This window comes from Emydura macquarii, unplaced genomic scaffold (genome assembly GCF_026122565.2).
Source record: "Emydura macquarii macquarii isolate MOO-44397 ecotype Brisbane River unplaced genomic scaffold, CSIRO-AGI_Emac_v2 contig_1390, whole genome shotgun sequence".
NCBI classification, from domain to species: Eukaryota; Metazoa; Chordata; order Testudines; family Chelidae; genus Emydura; species Emydura macquarii.
The window spans coordinates 8,168,041-8,192,344 of NW_027131527.1; the positions used below are offsets into that span (position 1 = coordinate 8,168,041).

Consider the following 24,304-nt stretch of genomic DNA (forward strand, 5'->3'; position numbering starts at 1 on the left):
AAGTCAGAGCAACCTAACCCCCACTGTAGACGCAGCAAGGTCAGTGGAAGAATTCTTCCATCAAGCTAGCTACTGCCCCTTGAGGAGGTGGATTTACTACAGCGATAGAAAAACCCCTTCTGTCACTGGAGCAAGTGGCTACATTACCCTTACTGCAGCGGTGCTGTAGCACTTGTCATGCAGACATACCCTTAATATAATTCAGAAAACAAACTTGTAAAGCCTGCTACACTTACATCAGCTTACGCTGCCGTACAGTCCTCATGTCAACAACTGACAGATCTGTGCACAATGGCAAACATCCCACCGACTTCAGCGGGGCCAGGATTTTACCCAATATGTCCTAATGGCTCAGCACCTTTCTTGTCATGCCAAATGCTTAGTTCCCTCCTCCCTATCATTACGTGTCATTAAATAGGTTGTCTGGTTTGCATTTCTTTGCTTCTCCACTAAATGATAAGATGACACGTACAGATTTTCCAGGCTGCTTTCTCTTGCTCTCCATCCTTCATCTTCTCCGTTTCCAGTTCCATTAATGCAGCCTGGTTTTCTGCTCCTTCTACACTGGCCTGAAGTGGATTTTGCTTTGTGCTCTGCTAGCCTGACTCAGCTGTCTCGGCCTTAGCCCAGCCCCTTCCTTCCTCTAGCTGCTCCGCCCGGCTCGCTGCTCAGCTCACTGTGTCGGTGTGAATGAATGAGAGGAGGGGGTGTGAAGAAGTGTGACTGTGCTGGGCTCAGCGTGATTTACGGCTCTGCTGAAAACGGCTTTCCCCCGCAGCTTCAGCACCACCAGCAGCAGCAACAGCAACAAGTCAGGTAAGTGCTGCTCTCTGCACCGCAGAGGAGAGCCTGGAGGCGGGGGGGAGCGAAGATGGGCTTGCTGCAGTCAGTGCATGTGTTTGCCAGTGCAGGGAGGAATGGAGTTTAGGGGTGTGAATGAGGGAACTGGACTGAGCTCGGAGCCCTCCAAAAAGTGGGTCGAGGGAATCCAGGGAAGCATCATCAGGCACGGTGCACACAGGAGGAGATGGGTCTCCTAACACCCACGCACACAAGCAGTCAGAGAGGCTGGGGCTCTGCCGAGCCTTCCCCAGTCCATGCCGAAATAGTGACCTTGTCTCATTTAATCCACTGTACCTTAAACATCTTTGCGCCCTCCGCATCCACACTGCACAGCCCCCCTCCTTTGCACTCCTCTGCACGTAAGTAGCCTCTCCTTGCTCCCCTTCTGCTTGAAGTCCTCATCTTGCATCCCTCTGCCTCCCCCCTTCAGCTTTTCTGTGTATAAGCCCCATTGGTCCCCATCTGCTGGCGGCAGGTCACCACCGGTCCTTCTACCTATCTGCATGCACACCTATATGCACGTACATACAGGTACACTTTTAGATTTGTCACATTGGTCAAAACAGTTATCAGATCTTGTTGCTTACTACTCAACATAACTAATGTAAAAATCTTGTTATTGGCCTTGATCTGTCAGTAACAGGAATAATAATGAACATTTGAAAAAGCATAATAAGCTATTTAGTTTCTAAGTATGCTACACTATAGACTAACCTCATACAAATGGCTATATCATGATGTTTCAGCATGCCTAACGAGGGCCTTGTGATAGCTAAAAAAAGTTACAAATTAATTTGTTGACTTTATTCTGCTTCTGGTGTCCTGCCATTCGGATGAGATGGCTGTGCTTGCTTTTCCTAGGAACTGGTTTGAAAATAAGTCTGAAAGTCTGTTCTGAGTACTTGGTTTGTATTAGCAAAATATGCACTGCTTTCCTCAATATGCAATAAGAGCAACTTTTTGCACAACTCTGAAAATGAGTTGGTTTTTTCTTTCCTTCCAGGATTCAGAGAGTAATGCAAGAGAACACTTTTGAAGAAAGCAGACACCCTTGGCAGGAGTCATTTGAAAACATCAGTATCTGCATGCCATTTCGTTGCCCACGATGTGGTGACCACACTAGATTCAGAAGCCTTTCTTCTCTGAGGGCACATCTGGAGTATAATCATAGCTATGAAGAAAGGAGTCTTCTGACAAAATGCAACCTATTTTCTTCCCTCAAAGATGCAGACCTGCTCTCTTCCTCAGAGACCATGACTCAAGGAAGACTGGGGCACACCAGCAATGCCATAAAACAAAAACTATCCTATATACATTTTTGTGACACATCACATGAGAACTCAAAGAACAGAAAATCACTTGAGGTGGAAGCTGAAAGGCCTGTCTCTTCTGTGGCAAATTACATGTCAGCAGACTCCACAGATGAGCGGATTTCTAGACCTGGGATTCCAACAACGGACTCCAAAGCCTCTTTTGAGGCACACGTACGAGAAAAGTTTAATAGGATGGTAGAAGCTGTAGATAAAACAATAGAGAAGAGAATTGACAAGCTTACCAAAGAGCTGGCCCAAAAGACTGCTGAGCTGTTGGAAGTCCGGGCGGCTTTTGTGCAGCTGTCTCAGAAGAAACAGGAAGTTCAGAGGCGAGAGAGGGCCTTGAACAGACAGGTGGATGTTGCAGTTGAGATGATTGCTATGCTGAAGCAACGTCTTACAGAGTCTGAGGAAGAACTTCACAGGAAAGAAGAGTAAGTGGAAGGGCAATAGAAACACAGTGTTGATGGCTTTGCATCTGCTTGGAGAACATGTGCAATGTTACAGTGTATTTATATATATGGATGAAGAAATATCATGGGTACTATTGCTAACTGAACATGAAGGCATATAGGTGCCATGTCTGGTGTTCTTTTGCTTCTATATTTTGTTTCCAGAGTGGTAACTCCCACACGGCACTGGTATTATCTATTATAAGATAATGTGCAGTCACCACCAAAATCTTACCATGGGTTTCATATTTGAAAGCAGTGCCTCTCTGTCACAAGAACCCCTATGTCACCCTACACAGTTCAATACCAGCTTAGGCAGCACTCCACCAAATTTTATCATCTGTTCCGCCAGTGTAATTCCATTGACTTCAGTGGAGTGACACAGGTATCACTGACACTAAACTTTGACTTAATAAACTAATTGACGTACGCTGCATATAATTTTTAAATGTGAGGTTTAATAAGGACCAGGTTGCAGAGCCCTTATCATAATGAACAGTACGTTATTCTGAGCAGTCCTATCAAAGTCACTGGTGCTACTTGTGGAGGAAAGTACTCTCAACGTAAGGGTATCACGATCTGGCTCTAACAGAGGGCCAAACCTTGCTCTATGTTGTGTGGGTGCAGCATGAGAAAGCGGTAAAAGGAGTTTCTTCTCCTCTATGGAGCAGCAAGGCAGGGTTGCAAGTCTGTTTCTAGAAAAACCTGGAAAGGAAGTTGGGGGGGGAAGTAGATCTATAAAAACAGAAATTTGTGTATCACTGGAGCCAGAAGATTCCGGACTCATTTTGGCAAGCCTCGTCCATCTAAAAATATGTTCCCATTAAAAATGTAGTAATGTTTGTTACATTATTTATGTATGAACTACTTATTTAACGTTCTCTGAAATCCCTTCAGACAGTTAGCAATAACAATTTATTTTTGGAAAATGCATGTTCTTTAAAATGTGATGCTCCTAAACTGGTATTAGTTAACAAAAAGAACTATGAGGAGCACTAGAAGATATGAGAGTGATTTTAAACAGATATACAGATATCTAAAATAATGGATTCAATCCTGCAGCTCTTATTCATGTGGACTGGATCCAGTTCCCACTGACTTCAGGGGGGCCAGCATTTGGCATTCTTTCAGTTACGCAAGTAATCTCACTAACTTCAATCGGAGCAGTGGTCAGATAGGAAAAAAATAAGTGGCGGTACTCTCCAAAGCTATGTCCAGGTATGAGGGCAAAGTAAGATGCATTAAATAGATTGTGCAAACCTTTGTAATAAGATCACACTTTTCCTTTTTGTGCAAGTGATACTTTAAATACAACATGGTTAAGCTTCAGCGTTAACATCCCAATGTGCTCAATGAGAGCAGTTTACACCTCTCAGATATATTCTTTTAGGCTGTTGGAAGACTCAGGCCTGGTCTAGACGTAGATGTTGGGCTGGTATAACTATTTAGGTGAGAGGTTTAATAGTTAATCCCCCCCCCCCCCTTGCAAGGTTTTGCACTTACTCAAAGTTCCATAGCCACAGAGCCAAGGCAGGAGCCATGGCTTGACCACTTCTTAGCAGTGGCCCTGTTCTAACTCAGTAGCGGCTGCTGCCGGAGAAGTCCAGAGTATCACTCCAACTGTGCCATTGAAATTTGACCCAGACAAATGTCAGTGAGTGCCATGGTCCTTGCTGGGGAGGGGCATGGACAGGAATTTGCTAAGCCCCCTCGCCCAAAATATCTGAATTGGCTCCACTGCCTTATTGGAATAGCCATACCAGCATAAAGCATCCTTGTACTGCTATAACTGTGTCTAGACTAAGGGGGCTGTACTGCTTTAATTATACTTGATATAGTTAAAGTGGTACAACTTGTGGGGGCATATGAGCCCAAAGGCAGCCGTCACTGCATCCGTTACACTGTTCACATTTGGAGAGCCAAAAAAGGTCAGGGCTTTCTTTTTCTATTTTGCAAAAGAAAATGTAATACTCTGGTGTCTGTATCTAGTGTACTAAAGATAATGAGGTCACTGAGCGAACTCAGTCTGACCCGTGACTGAGACTACTCAAATGAGTAAAGGCTGTGGGATTAAGCAGTGAATGGAGCCACTAAGCAAATTTCAGAGTTAAATTAGAAAATGTGGCCAGAAAGGAAATGCTCAATGTTTGATGAAGGAGAGCGAGAGTCAGAGTGAATACCGTAATTTTAAGAATACCACAGAAACCTGCACAAAGGGAATACACTTTAAGCTACCAATTAGATCACTGAAGCTAAGAGCAATTATGAGTTCAAGAGGGCACGTAGAGGCTTGTTTCTGGAAAATAAGGGGATTTATTGGTATGGTGAAAAATCAAGCAAAAGGTGTTTGATTTTAATAAAACTAAACAGGGTAAGCATGTAAGGCCAGGGGATATTTGTCTGTCCCTACATTTTAGTCTGTGAGAAGCATTTAAAAGATTACGGAACTGGACCTAAGTAGTTTTCTCTGCCTTGATCATTGTTATAACTAAGGACAATAAGTAATCAGCAGGAATTCTCCCTTTACAAAAAAAACCATTGCTGATTTTAATCCAAAATCTGGAATTTCTACTGGCAATTTCTTTTTGTTTTGTCTTCTATTTGGTCTTGCTCTTATACTAAAGCCAGAGAACATTATATAAACCATAAGGACACTTATTAACGGCCAAACTTTCAGTACTTAGTCTAAACTTCCATTGGCCTCCCTCCATCACCCACCATCCATATTGTTAGTTTCTTACTCTCAAAGGCTATGTTTACACTGACGGTGGCAAATTCACCACCGCCAGATCGCTCTTTCATGATCAATTGAGCGGTCAGTGAGACCCGCTCAATCGATGAGGGAGTCGAGTGAATAAGTCCACCCCCTCAACTAGCGTAGCGCTAAGCACTCAGCGCAATATGAACAGCGTGCAGAAGGGAAGCTGAGCAGTCAACGTCAGTTATGCAAACTACTCTGCGTAGTTTGCATAACTCCCGTCGACTGCTGCCGAATTTCCGGGTAAGTGTGAACAAGCCCAAAGTGGGGTAATTATTCTGGAATAAAAGTCACTTTCATTCTGGAACAGAGTGTCCACATAGGGAGCTATTGTGGAACAGCTTATTCCACAATAGCTATGCTAAGTCAACTTCCCCATGAAGACTAGGCCTTTGGTCAGATTGTAACTTGCTTTTCCACAGCAGTTCACAGAGCCTTTCTCTTGTGCTCCTAAGTAGCAAACTGACACAGTTGTGGTCACATATCCCATTCCTTCTGTGCACCTTTGGTATGCCCAAAGGGGAATGAAAAGGAGCAAAGCCCTGGCCACATCCGCTCACATCAAGCACAGAAAGTTTCAGAATACTGGATGTCTTCAACCCAATCCATTTATGTCAAATTTCACAGAAACTTGAAATTGAGCGGCAAAAAGTTGCATGAAGTGACAATAATAATTTCTGTGACACTGCAGAAAAATATTCAGAATTTTCAGCTTTAGGAGGAGACCTTCAAAGGCACAAAGGGGAGCTAGGCACCCAAATGAAAGTCAGTGGGAGTTGGGTGCCTACCTTTCCTTGGTACCTTTGAAAACCTCCCTCTTAGTTAGTTAATGCTTATCATCGGTGTACATTTAGGGTCACAGAAGAGTTTTTCTGTGAGTAGGTGACACAGTTTAGGGCCAAATTGAGACCCACCCGACTCACATTGGTGAGTCAATGGAACTACTCATGCAAATAACTACTCATCAATAGGAGTAAGAAGTTCACAGTCTGGCTCTTAGAGACCAATGCAACTCATGCTTTGTTAAAGTACATAGTGGAATGTGCTTCTGATTATTTTCAGCTAAGACAAAAATGAAAACAAGGCAGTCTTTGCATTGCCTGTAAGTACAATAATTAGTAGTAACAAGCAGCCTAAAGGTAATAATACTTACTGTGCTGATGAAACACCATCAAGACAGCAATCTTAATTGCTAACCAGACCTGAATATTTATGTGGTACGTTACCAACTGAGGATGTGGTATGGTACACTTTAAAAAACTAAAAAAAAAAAAGCTTGCTGCTTTATAAATTATTAACATTCCATGTCTTAAGATAAAGCAACTTGAGGATTTGTTGTGTTTTTTGGACAACATTGTTCAAAGGTATAATTATTTGAGCGATGTAGGGTTTTGACCCCAAATATTAGTGACTATCTTAGTATTTTTCACCATTTAAAAAATTTGCAGGAGGAAAAGATGCTGTTGCAATTGACCATAAATAATTCTGAGAACATTGTGTATCTGTTGGAAGATTCAATCCAGATGGCTGACTGAATGTATTATCTCTTCCTGTGGATAGTTTTTAAGTAATGAGAAATATCTTCACCCTTAGAGTTATATCTCTACAGAAGCATATCATTACTTATAAAATGAAAATAATTTAGATACTCAAGGTATCTACAATGTCCCCAATCCTAACACCAAAAGCACTAAAGGAAACAAGAAATCAGAGTGTTGGTTCAAATGATCTTGCAGGACCAGCATGAAATCCAGAGGCTAAACAAAATCAGAAGAGTGAATCTTACCTATTCCCATCTATGTTTTGAGACTCCTTGCTTACCAGGCTTCATGCTGGCTTGAAGGGACCAGCCTCTGTGAATAAGTCCACAGAGATTCTGAGCTGCACTGAGTAAAGCAAGGCTCCGGATCTTATGGTACCATATTTTAACGCATTATTTTAAGTAATGATAGGAGATAAATGAGGACTTTTTGAAGAACAAAGGGAAGGAATCCTCAGGCTGAATGACTAGGGAAAGGACAGCCAACAGATTACATTTGGGGGTGGTGAAGAAGGAGATAAGGTTGAAAATGGAGGGGTTCAGGAGCATTTAATAACCCTACAGAGCCTGTTTAGAAATATTAGGAGCACACAGGGTGTAATATAGCTAGCGTGACCTAAAATAGTTCTCTTTTGAAGATACAGTACCCCAGTTTTGAGGCAGCCCTTTACAAATGTTTTCCACTTCACCTTGACTCTGCTGAAGAGGATATTTTGTGAGGTCGTTGATCCCTACTGCTTTGCCTTTGCACATTGTGTGAATTCTCCATTCTGTCCCTCTAAACGCAGGGCCCCAAAATGGGGAGGTTGCCACTGACTTCATTAGAAGCAGCACAGGACCATCCTAGTGAGTGTTAGTTTTTCTATGAAACAAAGGAGTGAAAAATAGCAAAACGTGGAAATCCAATGTCGGTAACATTAACAGAATCCAAATTAGCTAGCATAGGCAAGGTGTAAAAGGGAAATAAAGAGAGCAAAAATAAAGAGCACATAGCTAAGGCTATTAGTAATATATATTAAAAATAGGTCTGAAGCATGAAGGTCATATGTAAGCCTGTGAGTAAGTTCATGCAAACTGCAAGGAGCAAAGGAGGCAATTAAAAAGACAAAGTGGCTATGATGACGTTAAATGCATTTGTTGAATCAGTCTTCTCTAGTGTGGATGATGAGGGGAAAAATTCCCCAGTGAACAACTTGTAGGTAATCAAGACTTAGCAATGGCAGAGAGAAAGAAGTCTCTAAGGAAGAGGGATGGAACAACTAAAGAAACTTAATAGCAGCAAATCCTCAGGGCTTCATGTTGTTCTCAGAGATTTAAAGTAAGTAAAAAAATTATTATTATAAGGGAGCAGAGCTACTAAAAATATGTAACACACCTTTACAGAACAGGAGCTGTGCTTGTGGGTCAGAGGTTGCTACTTTGGTACTATAGAGGTAAACAGAATAAAAGCCACCCTGAAGTTATGAAGTGGGGAGGGCTCACCTCTATATGGAGCAAATTAGTTGATAGTACAATCATTAAAGGCACATTAACAAACTGTCTGGATGAGTCTACACTAAAAAGCACATTGAATTATCTAGAAAACAAGAAAAATAGCATAGGATTTACCATCCTCAAGCAGACCATTTGCCCATCTAACTTGGTATCCTGCCTTTGACAGTGATCTCAATCTTCCAAAGAAAATCTATTCCGTACATAATATATATAGCCAACTACACATGCGGAGGAAGGAGAAAGTCTTTCCTGCTCTCTGCAGGTGATAATCTCCTTCTCTAGGCTGTGAATGTATGTCTCCTTTTAATTACCTCATTATGTCGCATTGAATTCCACCAGGATGACTATACGCTTCAGAAAGTAGTAGCTTCTCATTGTTCTTAAGTGGCCGACCCTCCTGCTACTTCTGGGAAAGGGGAAACTGACTATCTGCCCTCCACCCAGAGTAATTTATAACAAACTGCAAGTTTCCATCTCTTTGAGTTTCCTGTCCCCTACAAAAACTAGGACATGTAGCAAATGACAAAGTACTTAGTTTGTTAATTATTATTTTTCTTAAAGTTTGTTGCAAAACATTACATGACACAGTATAAGCAATAACATGTGGGTAGGCATATTCGTTAGATCATTTCTTTGAGGAGAACATAAGAACAGCCATACGGGGTCAGGCCAATGGTCCATCTAGCCCAGAATCCTGTTTTCAAACAGTGGCCAATGCCAGGTGCTTCAGAGGGAATTAACAGAACAGGTTCATGAAGTGATCCATCATCCCCTGTCGCCCATTCCCAGCTTCAGGCAAACAGAGGCTAGGGAAACTTAGGAACATGGTTTTGGATCCCTGCCCATCCTGGCTAATAACCATTGATGGACCTATCCTCCATGAACTTATCTAGTTCTTTTTTGAACCCTGTTATAGTCCTGGCCTTCACAACATCCTCTGGCAAATAATTCCACAGATTGACTGTGTGTTGTGTGAAGAAATACTTCCTTTTCTTTGTTTTAAACTTGCTGCCTATTAATTTCATTTGGTGACTTCCTAGTTTTTATGAGAAGCACTAAATAACACTTTCTTATTTACTTTTTCCACACCAGCCATGATTTTATAGACCTCTATCATATCCCCCCTTAGTTGTCTCTTTTCCAAGATGAAAAGTCCCCATCTTATTAATCTCTCCTTATATGGAAGCTTTTCCGTACTCCTAATAATTTTTGTTGCCCTTTTCCATAACTCTTCCAATTTCAATATATCTTTTTTGAGATGGGGCGACCAGATCTGCATGCAATATTCAAGATGTGGGATTACCACGGATTTATAAAGCGGCAATATGATATTTTCTATCTTATCATCTTTCCCTTTCCTAATAACTCCCAACGTTCCGTTAGTTTTTTTGACTGCCGCTGCACATTGAGTAGATCAGTGGTTCCCAACCTTTTTGGCTTGAGGGCCACAGATATCATTTTTACAACCCTGAAGGGCCACCATCTCCACCAGCAGGGCCCCCCCCCACTGCAGCCAGACAGGAGTTCAGTGAGGAAGCTGCCTCCTCGCTTATTTCTCATCTCCTTTGCTACAGCAGGGAAACCACACGCATCCTGTAGCCCTGTGCGCTCCACTTGGGTCCCTAGCCAGTGGCTCCCTTCTGCCACCAGGGGGATGGAAGATTAGTGCTCCCTTCCCTCTGGCTTCAGCAGCACCTAGAGACCCAGGCAGAGCGCTTCATTGTGCTCCCTGCTACACCAAGAGGGGGTGGAACACTGATCTTCCATCCCCTTGGCTACAGCAAGGAGCCTGCACCGGTCTTTTAGCCCTGCGGAAACGAGCTCTGCCTGAGTCCTTAGGCAGTGGCTCCCTTCTACAGCCAGCAGGAGGGGAGCTGCAGGCCACTTTGAAAGCCCATGCGGGCCACTTTTGGTCCCTGGGCCACAGGTTGGGAACCACTGGAGTAGATGGTTTTCAGAGAACTATCCACAATGATCCCAAGATCTCTTTCTTGAGAGGTAACAGCTAATTTAGACCCCATCATTTTATATCTCTAGTTGGTATTATATTTTCCAATGTGCATTAATTTTCATTTATCAACATTGAATTTCATCTGTCATTTTGTTTCCCAGTCCTCAGTTTTGTGAGATCCCTTTGTAACTCTTCACAGTCTGCTTTGGACATAACTATCTTGAGTAGTTTTGTATCATCTGCAAATTTTGCCACTTCATTGTTTACCCCTTTTTCCAAATCATTTATGTAACACTGTAAGACAGAGTCTTTTTTTTTAAACAAAGTAAAAAATGTCCTCTGTCTGACACATAAAGGGAGTTTTGGTTTGCTATCCAGGTAAGTGTAAGATTCCAAGGGCCTCCATTTGCTCTCACACCAGTATAAATCCAGAGTAACTTCATGGAACTCAAACGAGTTACAATGATGCAAGTAAGAGGAGAATCAAATAATAAAATTCATCTTGGTTTTAGTTTTACTTAGCATTATCCTAAACACAGTTCTGTGCCTTTTATCTATTTATAGAAAATCTCATCATGTTACTCTGGAGCAAGCTGATAGTGGCAGAAACCATACAAAGCCACAAAGCTGGAATTATCCAATAGACAGCTTAAAAAATAAAGTTCCCATTATCTCATTCTTGCTTCTCACTAGTAAAATCTGGGCTATGTGTAAGTAAATATCCTAAGAGGAGCTGGGATCAAAGACAAAACATTTGTGTGTGCCTTTAAATAACCGTTCCTAGAACACCTTCCACTTCCACTCCTGCTCCTTTAGAGAGCCTTTTGATGCATTCTGGTATTGTTTATAGCAGAGGTAAATCAAATGCTGCATGTAAAGATTCCATAGTCGTTTGCTTGTGCCTGAAACTTTTCACAAGAGAGATTCAATTCATGGTTTGCTGGGCAGAAAATCTGCGAGAGAGCTATTATCTACAACTCTGTGGAATTCAAACACGTTTTTAGATACCCTTTGATGAAATATGGAGAGAAATTTCTGAGTGCTCAGAATAAACAGAGCTTTAGAAGGTCATCAGCACTATAATATCTTTCTTTTTGCCACTGTTTATAGTGCTCTTGTCTCAGACTACATTTTTCCCTGACCAGTTTTGTCCTTTTTATTTGCCAAGCACTGATTTCCCCCTCTTCCATATTCTGTGTTTTGAGTGAAGTAAAGCATGGCTGTATTTGCACACCAGTAACCTCAGTTTATCTAGGTTAGGGGCAAATACTCATGGTTAGGGGCAAATCCTACATACTCAGAATTGTACTTAAATCCCCATTTCCTAAAACACGCTCCCTCTTCACCTTGCCCCCACCCCATTCCTTACCATGACAGTGTAGAACAGTATGCCTAGGGCTACCTTAGTGGGCCTTGCTCGCACTTTGTCTGGAACACAAGTCTTTTTCTCCCTACTGTGCCCTTTCCAAGGATCAAGGCCAAAATGCAATTTAATGGGCCTACCAACAGTGGCTATGTTGAATAGTGATGGGCTTATGTTTTAAAATAAAGCTATTTGGGAATCATAACATTGATTTGTTTAATTTAATGAATGGGATAGGGTGACAAATTGTAGGGTTTTTTTATTTCTATTCACATTTCAGGGTTAAGTGTCCAACTGGTGTATATGTAAACAGGAAAAAAGGCACCACTTTTGCAATTAAACATTAAGGAAGTGTCAGTTTTGGAATGTACTAAATGTTGCTTTTACAAAATATCTCCAGCCTTCACGGTGATGAAGGTTATTTCTGAGATTATATGGAAGATCCTCATCTACCATTTGTTAGCCTTTGGGTTTATTTCCTATTGCTCATTATGAGAGCAAGTGTCTTCTCTTGATGCTATAAACATCTGAGTGATTTCAGTGCTGTTGGTAAGGAGCGTACGAGATAACATTTGTCAAGAGCTTATGAGGTGGAATTTCCATTTAGGGGAGGTAGTTGCTTGAATCACATTTTGCTAAATCTCTTCCATATTTACACATTTTTATGTCAAGGCGCAGCTCTATGCAGAGGACATTCTATGCACCCTCCTGGCCCAGAAGCAGCTCCAGGAGGCCACTGTGCTTTACTAAATCCCGGTAAAGCCCCCAGCAGCTGTGCCACTTCTTAAGGAGTGCACAGGGGTATGTGGCATGGCAGGGCAACCTTCCTATCCTTCGTGGGGTGGCATGCACCTCCAGGACTGCTAGCAGGAAGACACAAGGAATTTCTTGGAGAGTCTTTCCTAATCCTAGAGATTTGCCAAGTCTTTGTCTATTTTCCTTATTTTCAATTGTTTACATAACCAGAAAAAAATAAAAGTATGGCAGCAAACACTAAGGCATTGGTAGGAGATTTCTACAATACAGATGAGAATCCCTTTCCACTGCTGTTTCTTAGCAACAGTTATTACAACCAAATAGCCGGGACACTTTCCAATACCTGAATGCTGCTGTATTTCAAACACTTTTGTCTTGCAGAGAGGTTGTTACTTTTAACCACTTCCTGGAAGAGGCTGCTGAGAAAGAGGTCCGTGGGAAAGCCAAGCTCCAACACTTCATTGAGAATCTTCTGCAGCGCGTTGATCTGGCAGAAAGACAATTAGAATATTATCAAAATCAGCAGATCATAATGTGCAATTACAATGATGTCAATGAACACATGGTAAGCACACAAGACGGTCATCTAATTAATTATACTGTAGTTCACTGCTCCAGGGAAAGTACCTGAATTTGAACATGAACTGATTCAACACAACTGAATAATTTAGAATCCAGTCAGATTTGTACTTGTAAAATGTTTGTATTTCTGTGAACTTTTGTTTTATTTATGTTGTTAAGTTGTTGAGCTACGTAGTCAGCCAGCTGTCCACATGCTGTGCTGTGTGGTAACTAATAATAGTTGCACTTCAAACACTTTTGAATGTTCTAGAAACCTGAGAAGTTCTGAGTCTCATCTGAATTTTATTTGAAACTTTAAAATTCCATTTAATTTGTAATGGTAAACAAACAAACACACACCTTAAGTAATTAATTAGATGTGATAATTAAGAGAGGCGGAAGGGAGAGTACGTTTAGATTTGTACATTTGCAACTGCCACAAATAACAGCTAAATAGCTATTGCTGGAAACAAAAGCATTAGACATCATGCTAAACATTACTAGCAATGGATAGGCAACACTCCGTGTCCATCATTCCTCGCTCTCTAGCCGAAGACTGATTACAAAGGTATCGTTAGTGATATGGACGTACAGGCCACAGTGAAATCAATGGGAGTTCAGATCTGGGCCTCAGTCCCTGGGAATTAGCAAAGAAGTTGCTATAGGTAACCACTACCAAGAAGTTGCTATAGGTTACTGAGCAGCCAACAGATGGTAACCCCTAGCTATACAATGCTTTAACCGAGCAGTAGAGCTGAATTAATCACTGATATTTTGGTTCAGTTCAGTTCCCTCCCCAAAAGTTTCAGTTTATTTCAAACCAAAACTGGTTTTTTTTCCAGTTTTTCTTGCCAAAATGAAAAAACAAAATAAATAAATCAAAATAATTTTGCATCAAAAATACTTATTGAACATGACTAATTTTTTTTTCAGTTTTTTGTTTTTTGGCACTTCACCTTTTCTGTTTAAAATAAATACAGCTCAATTTTGATATAAAACATCGTTTAAAAATGTTTCATTTCAAAATGGTACAAACAAAACTTTATGACTTTTTAAAAAATAATTTCAATTTTTTTGGCTGAAACTATGTGCCAAATCTGACACAAATACTTTTGGTGGCCCCCAAAAATGCATTTTGGGGTGAATTTACTATTTGCAGAAAAAAAAAGCCACTCAGCTTTATCTAGCAGTGAAAAACTCACCCATGGCTTGGGCTGAGATATCCATAATTGTAGCTGTATTGTACACATGTTTATGCAGAGAACTAAGAACTTTGCTAATATTTTTAAAGATTTGAATGCCATGATTTCAATGTGGATGGGGGAGCAATACACACACACACAGGAGCTCAGTTCATCTAAACGCCACTCCTTTGGTGCTAGTCAGCCAGATAGCATTTTCTTTTCAACAAATGGTGGCAATCTTAGAGAAAAAAGGAAAAGGACATCAGTTGCCAAAGATGGGAATGAGAAAGCAAGGAATAATGAAATGTCTGTCTGCCCATTTGCTGAAAGGTCTTGCCTTTTGGACAAATAGCCAATATAATTTTATTTCATTAATAATCCCTGCTATTATTACTTCAGTCATTTCCCTCTAATATCTTACATTTGTGTGGCAAGCTTCATCTACAAGGATCCCAAAGACCTTTCCAAACTGAAATGGATACAGAGTACAAACTGTCTCTAGAATTAACTTCATCCATCATGGAAATGCAGCCACATGTTAGGTGAAAAAAGCAACGACTCTTTGACAGCACACCATGCTTAACAGCAATTTAAGGGTAGAAAGCAAAGATCATGTTAACTTGAAAAAGAAGGATCTTTGGGTAAGTACCGAAAGAATGCAACTCTGTTGATATTTGGTATGGAAACCAAGGTTGATATCGCAAAAAAGTACCGAGAGATCTTGAAAGAGGACCATGGGTAAGGACCACTGTTTAAAATCGTGTCTGAAAGCAAGTATTCCCAATATGCCTTGTAACACATACGGCGTCATTGTCTCAGTATTGTCTCACAAGGGGAGAGCACCGCCTATTGAATCAGCTACACTATCAAACACTGACCAGCCTGACCTTGCTGAGCTCACTGGTACTACAGAAACCCAATATGGTGTGATTGCAGCACTCGCATCCTAGTAGGCTCAAAAGATCACAGAAATCAGACCGAAACTCCAACCGTAAAGTGTAATAAAATACAGGGGTGGAGGCAGGATTTGCTGGACCAATAATTATTTTAAAATGCTGAATTTGGGAGACAAATTTATTTCAGGATCGAACTTGCAGCTGCGGACATGTGTTTTTCATGAGCACATTGGAGAATTAGAAATCTGAACACCCATCATGAGCATGCTAATACTCAGTTGTGCAGGAGACACAAAATTTATTGTATAAGTTTATAGTTTGTGTTGACAGTAAATGCCTTCAAGGTCATTTGTCCTCCTGATTCTGAGAGTATTATTTTCCTTTTGAAACATGTGTTGTTCAAAAGCTGTTACCAGCTGATACCTTTTGGCCATTTCCAGTGTCCCATGGGAGATGATGATTTTGGTGTCTCAGTCCAGTTCTCAGTGAACAGATGAACAACAGTGATTAGTGAGCAACACAAAAACCACCCTGACCTTTGGCACTAATTGGCTTCCCATTAGCAAGTTCAGTAGCAAGATCAAAGAATGAATGACCCTGGATATGGGAATGCCCTAAGTTAGTCATGAGATTCAAGCACAGCGGTAGGACAGTAGGGGGAAAACATGGCCGGTCATTGCTGTCTATTGTTAAAGATCTCCAAGGCTGTCAATCTGGCACCTTTCATAAGCACTAAAATTCACATTAAAATTTGGAAAGGAAAGTGTTTAAATGGGAGCTGCAGGCAGGCAATGTTGATGGATATTGGGTGTGTAGCAGTGTTTTGTATTTGAACTTAGTCATGGACAGACCATTGATGGGAAGGACATGTGCGGGATTGCAGTAGACATCCTGTGAACTGAGGAACTACAAAATGGGTAAAATATGATCCAGGAAGCTGGTGAAATGCCACCCAGAGGCATAACACCATCCCCCCGCAGAGAAGAGTTTTCCCCTCCAGTTTTTAGGTTCTAGTCCAATACAGGGCTCAAACCTTATAGCATTGTGCTACAGGTGAGGTTGAAGTTAAAGGAGAGGAACACAGAATTTGTGGATCTTTTTGTTATTGTTTAACTCTGTGGTTTTGTCACAAAAAGGTCTTGCAATGCAAAAGTTGGGATTTTGGCACGGCTATTGGGGGAGGACAAAGGAAGTCTGAGAGTACTTGAAGACATTGGGCAAAAAGAGTTACTGCTTGTGTCACTCCTCTAATGTTGGTAGAGGGCCTGATGATTCAGTTCTTACTCAAGCAAAACTCTCATTGGACTTCAAATCTTGCCTGAGTAAGTACTGTAAGAATAGCTCAGACTGACTGTGTATGATTGTACCATGCAGAAGAACAGATGTAGTTGTTCTTGTAGAATAAATATACTTTGACAAAATTAAAGGCTGTGAGGGAAAACTTATTTAATACAGTTTAATTGGGAACAATGGCTTATTAATTATCTTGAACACAATAATTACTTCTCATTGTATCTACGCTGTATAATCACATGTGAAGTACCTACATTCAGCCCTTTCTATTCTTCTTTAGTAATTTACTTTGATTATAATTACAATTAAAAATTGTAAATATCTGCTGGTAAATGAAGTAATAACTCATGCATAAATACAAGATTTAAGATTTATTGAGTTGGAGGAATAGTTTTAGCAGGAAAAGTAACTTAAGAAACAAGGATTTTTTCTTCAAGTGTTCCCAGTAGTAAAAGAAAGGAAAGATGGAAATATGATTCTGCATACTGAATATGTAGAATTGTTTTGGTAAGTAGAATAGTTTCAAAATATTCCATAAGTGCACTTCAATCATTTAAAATTTCACTTTAAATTTTAAATGAATTTTAAAATGTGAACAACTGAACTAAAATATACAGCTGGAAGGTAATTTCATAACCTTTGATTGCATGGCATCAAGATGAGAACATGACAGTGGCTTAATTAGAGAGACAAGGTGGGTGAGGCAATATTTTTTATTGGACTAACTTCTGTTGGTGAGAGAGACACGCTTTTGAGCTGCACAGAGCTCTTCTTCAGCTCTGTAAATTACACTTCTAGTTGAAGTGTACACATAGTGACCAGATGACCCAAAATATGGGCTTTGCATTTAATAAGAAATCCCTTTATTTGTTTCCACACAAACTGTTGCTGTGCTATGACAAACTTCTTCAAAGTCCCTGGGGTCTACTTCTTTTCTTCCACTACAAATACTGAGTTACATGCTACCAATATATGGAATTTAGTGCATAGGGAACAGGAATGGCTGAAAGTTTCCACCTGTTATGTTTCCTAACTTTGAGGAGGACACAACTAATCTTTCTCCTTTTCCCTCACCACCTAGAACAGGCAGTGAGTTCTACTGCCTAAACATATTGATGTCCTGAAACCTATGCATATCTAGGGATGCCCCTGATTCAGACTAAAAGTAAACACATGTAGATTGTTGCAGGATCAGGGCCTTAGATACACATTCTTTTTTATAGATATAAAATGATTTAAATGACAGAAGAGCACTGTGATATTTGCTCATAATATGAACATTTTTCTGTTTTTTTTTTTCCAGTTTACAGACCTCTTATCAAATAAGAAACCCAGATGCCTGTATGTATGTCATTTCATTTTTCTATTATTGAAAGTTCTTTTACTTAACATGCTTGCATGTCTGCATATATTGTATAAACCCCTATCAAAAGTCCATTACACTGATTTTCATGGGTTTTGGATCAGGTCTTATATTTGACGATGGATATGCATATTTCACATAATAAAGGGAAAAAAATTTTTGCTCAGTTAAAAATAAAATATCATTTTAGTCAAGAAAAAACAATCCTTTTGTACCAATAAGTTACTGCTTCCTGTTTAACTATATGAGGTTTTCGCAAAGTTTGATATACTAGTAGTTGAATCTACTGAAATGAATATATGGTAAATAAAGATGAAAATATCTTTAACATTCTGTTATGGCCATTTTTGAGTACCATATGTGGGAGATTTATATTTGTCACTTCCTATGTTAGATTTTTTAAAGGGACACTGTCAACTTAAAAATTCCATATTCTAAACAAACAAATATCCTAACCTACAGTCTAATTAAAAACATCTTTCATTTTTAAAACAGAATTTAAAAAAACAACGTACTTTTCACTGTTTGTTTATTTTTGAATTTCTTAGCTTGGGCAATTAAAATTATTGGAATCATTGTCACTTTTGCTGATAATAATTCCCCCCCTGACTAATTAATAGTGAAGGAGTTTTGGTGATTTTTTTGTTTTTGTTTTTTAACAATTGATTCCATTAAAATTTTTAAAAAGAATCATGACATGTTTCTCTACTGGTTTTAGGCTAGTAAAAACAACCTTTTTCAAAAATCTAAATTTTGGCCTATAGTTGAGCTGACAGAGTCTCTAAATTTCAGACCCCTGTAACTATCAAGCCAGCTGTTTTTGAGCCCCTCACATTAACTTAATTTGTAAATGTCAAACAGTTAAACAAGGATTATATGCATCAGCTAATTTGACATATTGTGCTCCATAGTTTACTCTCCATAATCCAAATATGTTTGCTATTTGCTAAAACTTCAACAACAAGAGAATTTTCGTGCAATCTATTTATTTAAAAAAAATATATATATTGTGGGTCGCTGGTTGTTCAAGCAAGAGAACCAGATTTGAATCCCACCAGCACACATGGGGGAGGATCTTCAGTTTGTGTAAGCTGTGGTAGACCCACTGGGCTCGTGACATTTTACATCAGTGTCCTACCACCTTGTGTAAGAGTGTACTAATAATTAGAGGTGAAATAGAGGATAGCACAGTTGTGAGAGCCCATCAAAATGCATCTTTTCTGTAATAACTCAGTAACTCTAACTGTACTACCTCAGCATGTAGCAGCATAAACTAGTTCATAACTGGGTGGTGTGATCTTTTACTGTTATGATAGTTTTTATTATTAAAACCAGATATTTTTAATACATTGAGTTTTTTTAAATTTGTTTGCCTTCCACATGCACTGAAGTTTATAATATGAGGACTATAAATCATTTGTGTCATATAAATTTTGGCTGCAATTTTCAAAGGAGCCAAAGAGAATTAAGTACCCAAATACCCTTTGACTAGTACCACCACTAACACCAGAGGCAGTACCTCAGCTGATGCCCATTGTCATAACTCCATTGACACCAGTGGAACTACACTGAGTTATATCAGCTCAGGATCTGTCCCTGCTCTCCTGGTTGGTCCTTCATCTTCTCCTCAACTTCTTCCCTGTTTGCCTGACACAACCTGATGGCAACACAACTTGTTGGGAGCAGCCACATCTCATGTCCATGATGACTGAGATTAGGATTGGAGGTACACATTCCAGAAACTCTTTACCTTTCAGCACCTCTCCTTAGAGGTTATGTGGTTCTTTTCTCTTTGGGAATATCTTCATGAAATTGCCCCTCCAGTAATAATCTTAACAAAAACAAGATTTATTTTAAAGGAGAGAAAATTGAATTAAAATGAAAACTGTTTGCTAATTTATCTAAATTTGCATTTCTTATGATTTAAACTAACTAATACAGTGTAGTTGTAACCATGTCAGTGCCAGGATATTAGAGAGACAAAGTGGGTGAGGTAATATCTTTTATTTGACCAACTTTGGTTGGTCAGAGACAAGCTTTCGATCCACATAGAGCTTTTCTTCAGGTCTGAGGGAGGTGCTCCCAGCTTCACAGCAAAATGCAAGGTGAAGGGATTCTTTAGCGTAAGTAATTATCACATACTGTGGTCCTCCATGGTCCCTTACAATATGTGATAATTACTTATGTTAAACAACTCCTTCCACCTTGCATTTAGCTGTGACTACCCGGACCCAAAGCAGAGCTCTGTGTGCCTTGAAAGCTTGTCTCTCTCAACAGAAGTTGGTCCAATAACATTACCTCACCCACTTTCCCTTAGCTAGTTTAAAGAGACATTTTCAGTATAGTTACAGAGAAAGCCAAAAAATAGTTTACATCTCCTGAAAGCGATCTCCTTCCTCTGACTACTTTTGTCAGCCTGTCAGCTTCCTGTGCTGATTAGATACTACCTCTCTACTGTGAGCAGAGATTTCTCTCTTATAATCAAGCCCTCCATCTGGATCTGTTTGTATCCCAGATACACCACCTTTGATCCAAGGCTACTACCCTACTTTCCAAACTAGTTTTCTCCTGCTACCTACACACCCAATGGGGATTGGCTCACTGCTTTCTCCACTAAATGGTTTATTAAAAGATACAGATGATGCTTAATAGCAACCCAGATGAGTTTCAGTGTTGTGCTTTCTAACAGGGAGATAAATTGGCATTTCCCTCAATGCCAACCCCTTCTTTTGCTATAACCTGTGAATTAGAGACATAGGTCCGATTTGTGTAACACTCACACAAAGTTGGTCCAATTTATATGAGGTTTGGACACCTAATTCCCTTTAAAAATCTCAGTCTTGATATATTTTATTTTGAATAACATTACTGAGTACAGTAATAAAGTGACTGAAATTATATATTGGGAGAGATCTATAATCTGCTTCTGCCCTGAGAACAAATGATTCAGCTTCACAACAGTTATATTTGATAAATATAAATTGCCGTATCTTTCAACTTCAACCAATTAATTAGTCCAGCATACAGTTCTATGAATGCAATGCCTTAAAGCAACAGTCACAGTGACATCCGTAACAGTTTTCTGTTCCTATGGACAAGATTTCATACTGGGCTACATTGGGAGGGAAAGATTATTTATACAAATTTATTTTGCCAGTAGTTTTCTGTACTCTTACTGCTATTACTGAATCATTTAACAGAACTCTCACATGGAACAAAATATTAGGCCATACTACAGTGTCAAAATGTGGCTAGTGTTCTAAAACTGAAGTTCAAACAAAAAATATAGCCTGCAACACTGAACGCTGATTAAGTTGGCAATACAGGTTGGAATTCTGAGAGTATGGGGTTTGAATTGCATGCATTTGACCAGTTGCACCTTTTTCTAAACAGATCTGTCTATTAAATGTGCAGTACAGTTTAAAGTTCTCTATAGTTAATACTACAGATATGCTATGAGGTTTCCAAAAAGAATAAGATTTGGAAATACTAGCCCTGTGTGGGAACCCTTAAACAGATTGATATATGTCAGACCAGCCGTTCTTTGCTACCTTTGTAGTATTTAGCTAGACATGCATTGGTGCCTTTGATTGAGTAATACTGCTTTGATATGATGTCTATTGTAAAATGTTTCAACATGATGTAAAAATGGAAGTTTTTATTAAAAAACTGACTATTTTATAATTTTGGGTTCAAGTTAAAATTTCAGAATAGAGCACCTGATTCTGCTCTCACTTACATTGGTGTCAATATGAAGTAGCTCCATTTAATTCAATTGACTTCAATGAAGTCAGATCAGGTGTGAACGAGGAGAGACAAACAAACAAAGGTTTTTTGGTTTGTTTTTAGGCTTAAATTCTTATTCTCTTCCCCACACCACTTACTTATTATTACTATTTCTCCACACATACACCCAAAAATATTCACAATCAATTCCACAAGCATGATTTAAAACTTCCTCAATTGGTCAGCCAATCAGAGCCCTAAGACTTGAATTTGCAGTGCTGAGGGTCCTCTGACTTGCAAATAAAAGGCAGACAACTGCCCGGGTGGGGGAAAGATCTGCCAGCCCTACAGCAACCAAAGATCCAGTTGAGATCCCACTTCCGAGAGTCACCAGAGTCCCACTCCCCTCTCTGCACTGCCACTGTGATATATGTAAATAATATTGTTTAAAAATTACGGTGAAATTCACCCTTTGCCAAGAGCCAGCATGAGTCCTGTACACCACTAAAGTCCCTTAAATCCCTTTAAGCTTTCAAATTAGGGCATGTATGCCTTGTGCTGGCCATCAGCACATGGGCAAATTTCACTGGAAATGAATCAAGTAACATGGGGAAACATGCACTGAAAGTGATTCCGATGATGCACACAGAGTGTTCTAATAAAAAATGAATGTGAATTTCTATATTTCCTTGGAATAAAGAGCAACTACTACATGCTAGTCTCAACTTTTACATAACACTCTCCAACACAAAAGAACAATTTACAGTTGTAATTCTAAAAAATGCTATTTTTACCACGCGATAGCCCTGGGAGCCACCAGTGTTCAGCACCTTTAAAAATGGGGCCATTTGTGATCTTTACAAATTCTGACAGAATTTTTTTTTTTTAATTTCAGAAGCCAAGGAAGTCAGCATGTGTCATATAACACTCCCGATCCAAAACCTCATTCCCTTCAAAAAGGTAGAATGTTCCTGAGGAAAACGAAGGATGACAGGAACAGCATCCAACCGGTTATATACTTCCATGAACCTGTTGACTGCTCAAGAGAACTATGGAGGCCACAGAAAAAGGGTGAACCAGTGAGTGCTGCCCGAAAGATGAATTCAAAATCCAAACTGGGTAAAAAAAGCAAATAGCTATAATAACAGTTAATATTATATAACACGCAGGAGTTATTGGCACTAGACTTCAACAATACAGATATTGAATCATGTCCATTAGCTAAACACTGTGCTTTTTCCTATTCATTTGTTCATGCCATAAAATATTAAATATATATAGTATGAAAGAATATTTATATTATTTAGGAATTGAGTTTCCATTTGGGGCTCTATAAGTGAAGTAACATTTATTTATTTAAGTTGACATTTGATTTCTCTATTATTTAATGCTAGAGCCTATTGAAAATGATCCCAGTATCTTGCTGTATACTACTGTGGCCGTATGTTCTATAACTAGAGATTTTAGTGGCAGCATGTGGTTTATTAATCTAATTTCCATCTATATCATTGCTTCAGCTCAGAAGAATCCATTTAATTGGCACCCTGATACTCAATCTTTGTGCTTACTTGATGTGATTGCCAGGAAACACGTGCAATGACTAAACACTACATATACCAGCACACATAGTTGTGAGAAGTGCATTTTAGTGTAATCCTGCAGTGCTGTCTTCAGAGCTGTTCATAGCAGCAGATTGGTATTTGCAATCCTGAATTTTCTCTGTGCAGCTCTGTGTGTTCATTTCATGCTCCTTCCCTCCTTTACTATAGCTGCTAAGCAAATTAGTTTGACCTAGGGCCAAACTCCCAGCTGCTGTATATTGACACAGCTCAATTAACTTCAGTGCTTGCTTTGAAAATGCTGCATGCTTTATACTGTCACTACTGTTACAACTCTTGCCATTGTTGAGCAGCAGGAACTGAACTGGGGAGCTCTGCCCCACTATCACAGGCCATTGTGGGTCTGTCTACACTGCAACTTGACACCCTCAGCTGGCCCGTGTCAGCTGACTCGAACTCATGGGACTCGGGAGAGGTATCTAACTACAGTGCAGACAGACCCGCTGCACTAAAGGAATAACTGGATTACCAACTAGCAGCGAAAGTTTCTTACCCTCTGTGGATCAGCAGTTAGAGGGAAAGACAAGTTATGCTACATGCCAGTATGTTCCATTGTAACATTTGTTTTTAGGCAATTAACAAATACCTACCAGCACAGTGTATTACATGATCCTCTATTAACTGGGATGAAATTTAGGTGCGAGTCCTGCAATTTTTTATCTGTATGAATACTTCTTTCATATGCTAATATTCCCATGGATTTCAATTAAACACTTATGAGTAAGGATGTTAGAAAGGGTTGCAGGATTGGAACCTTAACTGGGAAACTCCACTTCCACTGGTTTGTGCCAATTAAAAGGATTTTACATGATCACAATGGTCTTCAGAATTAATTCTTTGCGTATATTTTTGGTAGCATCAATCCTTATGCCAAATTTACAAATATTAGCATCCTGTTGAGGTTTCTGGCAAGAATTGTTTTCTCAAGAAGAAAACAAATAGTCAAGTCAAGTCTTTGCTTAATTTCTTTGAAAATGCTCTTAACAGATGTAAATTGTCTTTGTGGAAGGTGGTTTTTACGGTACATATGTAAAGATGTGCAGAAAATGTTACTTGTTTTTTATAATTATGACTGTAAAGCTAACTGAGTGAGAAGAAGCAGAAAAAAAACATATCACCATGACTATTGCTGCAATAAACTCCAGATTTGCAATATATTTAAAAGAGAAGATAACTAGTATGCTAAAATGCA

General features: G+C 39.6%; 1 protein-coding gene and 1 long non-coding RNA gene across 3 annotated transcripts in view; one reads left to right on the forward strand and one right to left on the reverse strand.

Moving 5' to 3' along the window:
- The window catches only part of LOC137156033 (uncharacterized), a 215,841-nt gene that overhangs the window by 10,401 nt on the left and 181,136 nt on the right, over positions 1-24,304 (reverse strand). For both annotated transcript variants that reach the window (XR_010920646.1, XR_010920645.1), the window contains exons 2-3: positions 12,814-12,957; positions 2,399-2,573 (exon numbers count right to left, since the gene is read on the reverse strand). This is a non-coding gene — a long non-coding RNA (uncharacterized lncRNA). The remainder of the gene's footprint in view (positions 1-2,398; positions 2,574-12,813; positions 12,958-24,304) is intronic.
- Positions 774-22,741, forward strand: ZNF365 (zinc finger protein 365). The gene is made up of 5 exons (XM_067552583.1): positions 774-816; positions 1,847-2,590; positions 12,852-13,035; positions 17,708-17,745; positions 22,389-22,741. The coding sequence occupies exons 2-5, from the start codon at positions 1,860-1,862 to the stop codon at positions 22,627-22,629; spliced, it is 1,194 nt and encodes a 397-aa protein (XP_067408684.1). The 5' UTR covers positions 774-816; positions 1,847-1,859; the 3' UTR covers positions 22,630-22,741.